This window comes from Physeter macrocephalus, chromosome 11 (assembly GCF_002837175.3).
Source record: "Physeter macrocephalus isolate SW-GA chromosome 11, ASM283717v5, whole genome shotgun sequence".
NCBI lineage: Eukaryota > Metazoa > Chordata > Mammalia > Artiodactyla > Physeteridae > Physeter > Physeter macrocephalus.
The window spans coordinates 137,000,511-137,011,370 of NC_041224.1; the positions used below are offsets into that span (position 1 = coordinate 137,000,511).

The 10,860-nt window shown below is 36.9% G+C and overlaps 1 protein-coding gene across 4 annotated transcripts in view; it reads right to left on the reverse strand.

The window, feature by feature from the left end:
• Nucleotides 1-274: 274 nt before the first annotated feature.
• DLGAP5 (DLG associated protein 5) overlaps nucleotides 275-10,860 on the reverse strand; it is a 36,757-nt gene continuing 26,171 nt past the window's right edge. Inside the window, exons 14-19 of one of the 4 annotated variants that reach the window (XM_007116153.3) lie at nucleotides 10,114-10,333; nucleotides 7,321-7,504; nucleotides 5,486-5,546; nucleotides 4,416-4,659; nucleotides 3,530-3,579; nucleotides 275-901 (exon numbers count right to left, since the gene is read on the reverse strand). In XM_007116153.3, the coding sequence (XP_007116215.2) occupies nucleotides 761-901; nucleotides 3,530-3,579; nucleotides 4,416-4,659; nucleotides 5,486-5,546; nucleotides 7,321-7,504; nucleotides 10,114-10,333 (900 nt within the window). In that variant the 3' untranslated portion in view covers nucleotides 275-760. Of the gene's footprint in view, nucleotides 902-1,576; nucleotides 1,929-3,529; nucleotides 3,580-4,415; nucleotides 4,660-5,485; nucleotides 5,547-7,320; nucleotides 7,505-10,113; nucleotides 10,334-10,860 lie in introns of those variants that run through there. The other 3 variants (XM_007116155.3, XM_055088443.1, XM_007116156.3) reach the window with 3 other exon arrangements.

The following is a 10,860-nucleotide window of genomic DNA, read 5'->3' on the forward strand; positions in this document are numbered from 1 at the left end:
AAGTGATTGATATAATTCTCTTTAAGGGACGGCAGCATTTCCTTCAAAGGCTGTCAGTCACGTCAAGGGGAAAATGAAAAAAAAAATACAAGAATTTAATGGGAACCGCTTATAATTTAACCATTTGAAACTGCAGCATGTAAACTGACTTCAGAATCCAGAATCTCATCTAAAGAAACTCAACATACCCTGGAAAATGCAATAGGCAAAGCTGTTCAACATCAACAAATTTAAGAGTTCAAATTAAGAATAAAGTATAAAAGAATGCAAATATTTCTGTCAGAGTTTAACATTGTATTTTGATTAAATGAAAGAATGTTCATAAGCTCTGAGTAGGTATACTTAACTTTTAAGCATATACATTTTAAACAAGAGAGGCAAGGCACAGTACATTTTTATTCTGCAGGGTTAATATACAAAATATCCCCACTTCCCTTGAGAAACAGTATCATATCTAAAACATACTTTGATGAACACTGAATATTGAAATAGTATACAGTTGTTCCTCAGAATCCTGGGGTGGGGGGTATTGGTTCCAGGACCGCCCCCCCCACTACCCTCACACACATGCACGGATATCAAAATTCAAGGATGCTCAAGTCCCCAACAGTAGGCCCTCAGTATACGGAGGGCTGCTGTATGACACTATATAAATGGATTGAATAGAAGTGAACACAAATACATATTCTTCAACTTTTCAATATTCTAAGAATATACCACAGCACTGATAACATGAAGAAAAATGGATTTATTTTTAAATTCAAAATTCTTCTGGTTGATCTCCACTGAGGGGCCTTAGAGGTGAAAACGTAATCAGGTTACCACCAAAGGGAATGTGTCTGGTATGTTCTTGATGTCTTCTTTCCACCTGAGTGAATGTATTACTGCAGTTTAGGCCTGGCTAGAGAATAAATTTAGAGAAGTCACTAAAGTAACCATCAAGAGTTTCACCAATTAAGTTTTCAACATTGCAGATTAGTAACGGATTAATAAAATAAATGACATTTCTTATACACAAATTATTAATAACATGATTATGCTACTTTCCATGGATCTAATTTCAGTTTTTTTAATTGAAAAGTATATTAGGAATATACGCCTTAAAATGTGATTAGTAATATGTAAATGGACCTCAGCAACATATGCAGGATGAAAAAAACTGAGGCCACTTATGCAGATTCCACAAATCCTAATCCATATAATTGTACTTAGTAGGTCTTTTACTAGTGTGATCCTGCTGGGATCCTTTTCTTTGTTCCCTCTCAAACCCTACTTCAAGTTCAAATGATGCACAAAGCTAGTAATAATGTGGGTCTAAAATAGACAGGTGGACCTATTAAAAAAAAATCCAAAAATATAAATTCTAAAATTTATGGAAGTGGAAAATAATTCACAGGGAGACTAAGTTTTAAGATACTAAGATTTATCAACAAGATAATATATGATAACTGTGAAGCAATTTTAATCATATTAATAATGTATCAAAAATAGAATATTATGATTCATTAACATCCAGATTTACTTATAATACCACATATTATCAGAACCAATCATTCAGAATTCAGCTCTGAGAACAAGATTAAATCAGGTTTATATAAATTGGCCTTATGCTGAAATCCCTGTCCCTCTAGGTCTCAGCCTAGGATTAAAGAAGGCTAAGACTGGGACTTCCCTGGTGGCGCAGTGGTTAAGAATCCGCCTGCCAACGCAGGGGACACGGGTTCAAGCCCTGGTCTGGAAAGATCCCACATGCTGCGGCAACTAAAACCTGTGAGCCACAACTACTGAGCCTGTGCGCTAGAGGCCGCGAGCCACAACTACTGAGCCTGTGCGCCTAGAGCCTGTGCTCTGCAACTTACAACGAAGAGTAGCACCTGCTTGCCACAACTAGAGAAAGCCCGCGCGCAGCAGTGAAGACCCAATGCAGCCTAAATAAATAAATTAATTAATTAATTTTTTTTAAAAAAAAGAAGGCTTGGACTGGGACTTCCTAGTGGTGCAGTGGTTAAGAATCTGCCTGCCAATGCAGGGCACATGGGTTCAAGCCCTGGTCCGGGAAGATCCCACACGCTGCGGAGCAACTAAGCCCGTGTGCCACAACTACTGAGGCTGCACGCCTAGAACCCATGGTCCGCAACAAGAGAAGCCACCACAATGAGAAGCCCGCGCACTGTAACGAAGAGTAGCCCCCGCTCACCACAACTAGAGAAAGCCCATGTGCAGCAACGAAGACCCAATGCAGCCAAAAATAAAATAAATAAATTTATTTTTAAAATCAATAAAGAAAGAAGGCCAAGACTAAGAACGAACAGTGTGGTCGCAGTAACACACTCCATTCAGCTCCTGAGATGTAGGCAGCCCAGAAGGCTGAATACAAAGAAGGCATCTTCGAAAGATAATAAAAGTCAACATATTCAGAGGTCCTTAAGGAATTAGTGGCTTAAGGAAGCCAAACCTTTGCCAGGCTTCATGAGGTTAACAAAAATTGTTTCTGTTTGATCCTACATTTGCCTTAATGAATTTTTTATATTCTGAGATCGAAGATTAGCAAACCAAAGCCACTCCCTGACTTATTTTAGCAATTGGTCCTGGAAAATTTCAAGGTAAGGTTATAAACCAGAGTTGTTGACCATGGCCACATGTTAGAATCGCCTGATGAACGTCCTAATACAGATCACTGAAATAAAAATATCTGGCAGTACGGCTGAAAGCCAATGCTGTAAACACTTAGTAGGCAAGAGAGCACTATTCCATTCATGCCCTACTATTCAGTGCCAGCATCCATGAATGCGAATCAGACAGCTCTGCCTAAAGAGGAATATATAGTTAATAAGGGAAATAGAGTCCTGAAAGTACAATATGTTTTAGGAATACAGTATCATTTATTCATATTATACTCTTAATAAGAGATTCAATGTGTGCACTGTATGCATTGTGCACCTGTGCCTATACAGAAATTAACATGCGAGAGATGAGAGCTTTTACAGGAAGGCTTCACAGATGGGCAAATGTTTGAACTAGATTTAGAGGCAAGAGGTCACTAAAAGTAAAGGCTGGGGAGCTTCCAAATCAAATAGCAGGACATAAATATAGTAATCTAAAAGAACTAGAATGAAAATAAGCAATGACTGAAGGTAGGACAGACATTATCTCCCCAGCTGTAAGCTTCAAAAGGGTAGAAACCTTGCATTATATTTTTCATACACCACTGAGAACTACCCAGCATAATCCAAGCTACATATTAGATATTCAAGTATTCAACCACTTGTCACAACAAATTTGATACATAAACCATATAGAGAATTAAATCTTCAGAGTTTAATACTAAAGCACACTATATTTTAAAGTATTAATATAACTTAATACAATTTTTCCCATTTTGAGAAAAAATGAATAAAAGTGGATTTCAGAGTAAATAAAACAATGACAAGATGTAAACTTTGCACATAAATTGAAAAGTGAGTAATATTCATTTTATAAAACAAATCTGGAATATAAAGAACTTTTCAAATCAAGTTGGAAAACTTACTGAATCAAGAAGATGGCATTCAGTAGTGAGACTTTTATTATCAAATAGTACTGAAAAACAAAAAGGAATAATTTTTAACTTTTAAAGTAATATTCTCACAGTTAAGTGTTGTTAGAAATGGACAAAGCCTTGAAAGATACGAAAAATCCCATACATCATATGCTAAGAAAAATATGGATCATCTTATGCTATAATATTTTTAAAATGTAGTTAAATTTCTTTGTAAAATTCTCATTCTTAATTTCAGTATAAAAAAAGGCTTCTATAAATAAACCTCATGCTTGTAATTTAAAGGTACCCAAAAGATGCTAGAACATAGCTGGAGTGCCTTAAATGTCTGACCAAGGTTATAATGTTTATTTTGCCTTAGACCCCAGCCAGAAGAGCACCATGCAGTAGCAGATGAAAATAGTAGGTGAAACCATCACACATTATATTATAACAAAAATACAAGAGCCATTTCCTACTGAACGATCACAACACAGTAGGTAGGAAAAGGCATTAGGGCAGAAAAAGAGGGTGTTTTGAAGAAAGGTTTGAGGATGTTTGATGGAAAAGAAGAGAACTAAAACAACTTCAGGGAATTTTTCTGAGTCTTCACAAACAACAAAGGATTCCGCATAGTTAGGTCTAATGTAAAGTGCTGCTGACATCCAATATGTATTAGTATCTGTTGTTGATTTTTAATGGGTCTACCTCAAAAGGTTTGGGTGGATAGTAGGGTACCACAACACAAACTAATTCTTACAAGATATTTATTGCAAGTGTCCAATTTCTCAACCTTCATTCTTGGAAACTGTATCCCGAAGTGTTTATAATAATCTATACTTTAGTCCAAGTTCATTTATTTAACAAAGCCTCATTTAAATACATTAAATGACTTTACCTGACTGAGAAATTTTTGTTTCTTCTTCCTGTGAGATGTTATTTTGTGATGGTACATTTTTTTCAGGGCTAATCATCAAAACATCCTGTGCTGTAATTGAATTTAGTTCCATTCCATACACAGCATCTGAAATTTCTTCCTTTTTGTTAGTATTAACATCACCTGCCACTTTGCCAGCAAGGAGAGCCAAATTCATTCTTTCACTAGGTAAACAATTTATTTCAAAGTTTATCTTATTTACATCCTGGAAGTAAAAATGTTATTACATTTAATTACCCCAAATTGAAATAAACAGAAAAAGTCTTATTGCTATTAAAAATAAGAAATAATAGAAGGATGACATTCTGAGCACAAGCTAAAGAACACTGTAAATCCTACTATCTTGCTTCTTGAACAATTAGATCAGATAATATTACAGCAATAGTATAAATGAAGGAAAGTTTCTCAGCAAGTACCAACAGTCCAGCTCAGAGACTGGCAAACATTCCATGTGATGGGCCAGGTAGTACAGTTGACCCTTGAACAACATGGGTTTGAACTGCGAGGGTCCACTTATACGCAGAATCTTTACAATGGTAAATACTACAGCATCTGTGGTTGGTTGAATCCACGGATGCGGACCCACAAATATGGAAGAACCAAGTATAAGGGGTGCACCAACTGTAAGTTATACGTGGATTTTGGACTCTGCAGAGGGATGGCACCCCCCTCATGCTGTTGTTCAAGAGCCAACTATAAATATTTTAGGCTTTGTGATCCAAAGGGTCTCTGCACAAACATGAACACTCTACCGCTGTATTTTGAAAGCAGCCAGATACAATACATAAACAAATGACTGTGGCTGTGATACCATAAAACTTTACTTACAAAAATAATCTTGATGTGAGCTGAAAACCAAATTGGCACTATGATCTCAAACAAGCCAAAGGTCTTTGAAATAAGAACTGTCATTTTATATGACTGCTTTAGATTTCCAATGGAAATTCCAGAGGTTGTTTATGGAGTTACTGTATATAATGATATAAATAGATAACATACTGGGCTATCTAATGCACTGGAATAGGACTTACATGGTTTATTTCAATTAAATCTTGTAATCCAGGACACTTAGCATCTTCTACTATGCTGTTCCTGAAAAAAGAAAAAAGCAGCATTGTACTCAGATAATTAAACATTTTGCTATGTTTTGACTTGTGTTTTGAGACTATCCTTTATGGGTCAAATATGGAGCCTCATCCAAGATCAGGCCTGATCCAAATAGATTAGTTTTGGATGACAGCTACTGCAGGATGGCCTTACAAACCAAACATATTTTCCTCAGAAAGCTCACAAGCCTGGACCATGCTGGTCAGTCTACTGGCAATCTTTTGAACCTCAGCCAAATCCAGAGCCACGTACTAGAGAAAGTCAGGATGGAGCTTACTTCTGGGGGATTAAAGCATCAACTCAATTATTGTATGGCTGGAGTTGCCTACCTTTACTTGTTAGCTAGTTATAGCACAATATATTCTAATCCTGAAGTTCTTAACTTGCATTTTACTAGAAACATTTGTCTCAACCTCTTGGAGTCATTTAAAAATATGTATATATACTCTATTTTTCTGGTTTTCAGCTTCACTTTGCCTTCATTGTACGAAGTTGTTTATTTGTAAGATGCTCTTTCAGGACTATTACCGGAAATAAAGTAAAAAAAATTTTTAAAGAGTACTTGTAATATCGCTTAAATACAATTTTGGATCTTCTTAGTACAAGATAATAGACTACAGGGTATACAAAGTAAAGTAACTTGCATTTAAGAAATGACAATAAATTGGTATTTTATAATCCACAGATTTCTAAAACATCTAAAATAATTTAATCCCTACAAAGGCTAAATATACTTTAGTTTATACTGAAAACTAGAAATTTTATAACTTGTTCCATGAAATATTTAAAAAGAAAAACTTTCATTTGTTTCCCCATTGAAATAGTCAATGCATAGGGTGTTCTTTATTTTTTGACAGCCTTGTTTGGTGTGACGGCAGAATATTCAATGCTGTCCCATCTCAATAATAAATCCAACAGTCCTATCTTGGCTCCAGACTACAATTTTATTTCCTACTTAAAGTATCTTTTTCCTATCATATTTCTGGTACATTTATGTTCCACGTACAAGGACTATATAGGTAATTTTGATGCATCTGTGCAGAGGCAGTACTATGTAGCATAAAGAATGCAGGTAACATCCACTCTCACCAACTGTAAGCTGAATTTGGGTAAGTTACTAACTTTTCAAGTTTCCTCATTTTTTAAAAATGGAGATCTAGTACCTCACATGGTTGTTTTGAGGATTAAATGAGATAATATATGATAGGAACCTTGAACAATGTCCAGCCCATAATAATTGTTCAGTACATATTAGCTCCCCCTTCTCTCACTCTGCCATCTGTCAAGTCAGCAACCTCAAGGTACTTTCTATAATGGCCGGTACAAAAGTGCCTACCTCTCAACGACCCTGCAGGGAGGTATCAGCACAGTTTTGTGGATGATGAAACTGAAGCTTAGTGAGTTAATTAAACTTGTCTTGAAGTTTCATAGCTAGTATGCCATAGAGCTGGATTTGAGCTCAGATCTGTCAAGCACCAAAGTTTCAGGCCGTTTATCAACAAAGAACACTATATTACTTCTTTTCTTCTTGGTTCTGCAGTATTTACTTTGCCCATCTAGATATGACCACTTACCAATCTGAAATCTGAAGCGCTAATTTCCTCATTTATAAAACAGAAGTATTGCCTATACGTTACAGGGTCATTGTGAAATTTAATAAACAATACATATCTTGCATACTTAACCAGGTTAATAATCTGAAATGGTATTTAATGTCTGCATCTGTTAAACTCTTAATAATAACATATTAAAGAAATACCTGTTTCCAGGAATATTTGAAATCAAAGTCTTATCAACATGTTCACTTTTGGTACCCTTAGGATCAGGATTCTCTGGTGATGTAGTTTGTCTTAGAACGCCCATCTCAGCCCTGCTCTCAGACGCAGCTTTGCTGACAGACTTAGGTATTCTAAGTCTTTGAGAAAGACATTCAGAAGAAAGTCCTAGAAGATGAGAGAAATCATCTTAATACCAAAAAGCTCTTTCATTCATTTTTCATTATAACTAGGAAGACAGTGCAAATTCTTCCTATTCCCCTACCTTTCTCCTATAAAATAATGTTTGTTAAAGTCAATGCCTGGGACTTTCAGTTAAAGAATACACACACTAAACTGCTTCCTCTTGACATCCCACTACTATAAACAGTAACAGAGATAATCTTGAAAGGTTGAATGCTACAAGGACAAAGCATCCTTTTTTTTAAGGTCAGTGGCTTTTAAAATTTGAAATATAATTTTCAAGGACAAAGGGAACTAAACCAGAAACAACAAAACTCAGAAAATTTTGGAAGCGTAATGTAGATAGATGAGTGGGATATTACTTAGTAGACTCAAGAAAATAAATCCTAAGCCACTAGTCAGGAAAGATGTGAATCAACCCAGTTTATACCGCAGCACCTCTCAAAAGAATTGGTGGCCTCAAGAATCTCTGCATGCAGAAGTAAAAACAGGAAGATTGGTTCAAAGTCAGTTTAAAGAACAATTAGAGTCCAGATTCCTTTCCTCATTATGCACAGCTGGGAAACTGTCAACAACCCCCGCCCACCACCAAGATAAAAAAAACTAGAGGCTTATCTCCCCAAAAAGGTGAAACAGGGCATCTCTGGTTTAGGGGATAAGGTTGAGAGATGGGTACTATATGGAAAAGGGGGGATTAAATGAGTATTTTTTAAATTGTTGATACACTCAGTTTCCCTCTCTCCATGTGGCTCCTGAAAGACTGGAAGCCAGAATTATACCCTCCAGGCAACAGATCAGAAGGATCTTCTCTGGGGAATCTAACTAGCCCATGAGAAAAGACTTAAATACAGTGATGATGTGCAGGTTCCCAGCATAATGGTGCGGCTAAATCACCCCACAGTAAAGACCTTATTACCCACACGCTGCCCTGCAGTCCTGCTCTTAACCATGAGCAGGCAGTGAATGATCACCAGACACCGGATGGAAGCCTCTAGAGAGACAGAAACCAAAACCAAACAGATGAGAGTATCTTGGAACAAACTATCCAGGGGAAGAATACATAAAAGCTATCGTTAATGTCTGTAGAAAAATAAGACAGTGCACTTATGAAACAAGTACAGAATGTTATAAAATGGAACATTCAAAGACTAAGAAAGAGTTCTTGGGAATTAAAAACATGATAGCCAACAGGAAAGTTGAAGAAATTCAGGAAGTAGAAGAAAATGACAAGTACAGGAAAGAATGATAAAAAGTCTATTTACCAGGAGAAAGATAAGAGTTTCTGAAAGAAAGATCAGAGAAAACCAAGGAGAGTACATCAAAGGAATAATTCAAGAAAAAAATCTACACCTTGTTTAGAGAGGGCTGTAAACAATACCCCAAGACCCCTTTAAGCACTGGAAGTAGTTGCCTTTAGGAAGTGACAAACGGGATGAGTGGGGCTTCTTGGGGGACTTCTGTTTTGTAACAAACCTCATATAAACTATGAGTTCTACAATTAAAACTCTATTGAGTTCTATAATTAAAACTCAATTTCAGAAAGATCAATTTTGGTCAAAACCCTTGATCTCTCTAGTCATAAGTGCCAAGATGGCTACCTGAAAGAATAGACAGCGGTGGGCCCATAGTCATGGAAACCACTAGGATCCTTGGGAAGTAAGTAACAAGGACCCATGCCATTAGCAGTGAGGCAATTCCTGGAGTCCAGGGAGTTCAGCTGCTTGGAGTAAAGAAAACACTCCAAAACCACACACTAGGTGTGATACCTAAATTGACAGGGAGGTAATAATATACTTGAGGTGATAAATTTACATTTTAATGTAAATATTAAATAGCAACTCAAGTTTATTGTCAGAAATCTTCCAAGTGGACACAGTTAAATAATAGGAAAAAAAAATCCCTTCTGCTGATTAGTACTTAAAGAGGACTTAGACCCTTTCTCCTTGAAAATAAACATCTAGCACTTAAAGCATTAATAGAAGTGTCGACCAAGATTGAAGGAACAGATTACTTCAACTATGACCTCTCATTATATGACTTATATATAATTTCAATCTAGGTAAATAAATTCAATCTAATAAAGATAGCCTATGAAAAATAGCTATTGAAAAATACAACCAGAGTTAGAAAATCATAAGAAAGAATGGTTTCCTGAAGTAGTAAAAGCTGGTTACACTGCAATATTTTAAAATTAGGAAAATGAGGGACTTCCCTGGTGGTTCAGCGGCTAAGACTCCATGCTCCCAATGCAGGGGGGCCAGGTTCAATCCCTGATCAGGGAACTAGATCCCACATGCCGCAACTAAGACTTAGCATGCCGCAACTAAGACCCGGTGCAGCCAAATAAATAAATTAAAAAAAAATTTTTTTAATAAAATAAAATAAGGAAATTGGTACATTTACTGCATTTCAAAAAGATTGGAGGAAAATTTTTACTCCAAATGAAAATTAAACCAAACCCACCTTCCATAAGGTATTTCTCAGAAATCACAGAAAACACATAAATCTTCATGTGAAAACTATTTTTCACCTCTTACACAAGCTCCCATCCAACCCAAATATTTCCCTTTAGTAGTCTCAGCAGAAAAACTAACCTGAGAATGATTTAACGGGACTTTCAATTCTGAAAAATCCAGCATCAAACACTATTTTATCCACTTCCTTTGGCATTGCAGAGGCTGCTGCCTCAGCATGTTCTTCCTGCTTAATTCTCTCTCTCACTGCATTTTTTATGGCAGCTAGGCGATTTCTAGCTGCAATTCTTCCACCATCATCCTGTTTGGGTTTATTTGCTATACCTGAGACAACTTTTTTCTGTGAAGAGAAATTATGACTTATTAAAGGGATTCATTACCACCTTATAAGAAAAACAAATAAAGCATACATGAAATACTCAACACATTCATCATATACTTACCAAGCTCCTAGTACGTGCTAAAATGCTGGGGGGGTGGGGGGTTGGGGCTGGACTTCCCTGGTGGCTCAGTGGTTAAGAATCCGCTTGCCAATACAGGGGACACAGATTCAATCCCCGTTCCGGGAAGATCCCTCATGCCGCGGAGCAACTAAGCTCGTGCACCACAGCTACAGAGTCTGTGCTCCGAAGCCCATGGGCTACAACTACTGAGTCCGAGTGCTGCAACTACTGAAGCCCGCGTGCCTAGAGCCCGTGCTCCACAATAAGAGAAGCCACTGCAGTGAGAAGCCTGCGCACCGCAACGAAGAAGGGGCCCTTCTTGCTGCAGCTAGAGAAAGCCCACGTGCAGCAACGAAGACCCAAAGCAGGCAAAAATTTAAAAATAATTTTTTTTTTTTTTTTTTTTTTTTGCGGTACGCGGGCC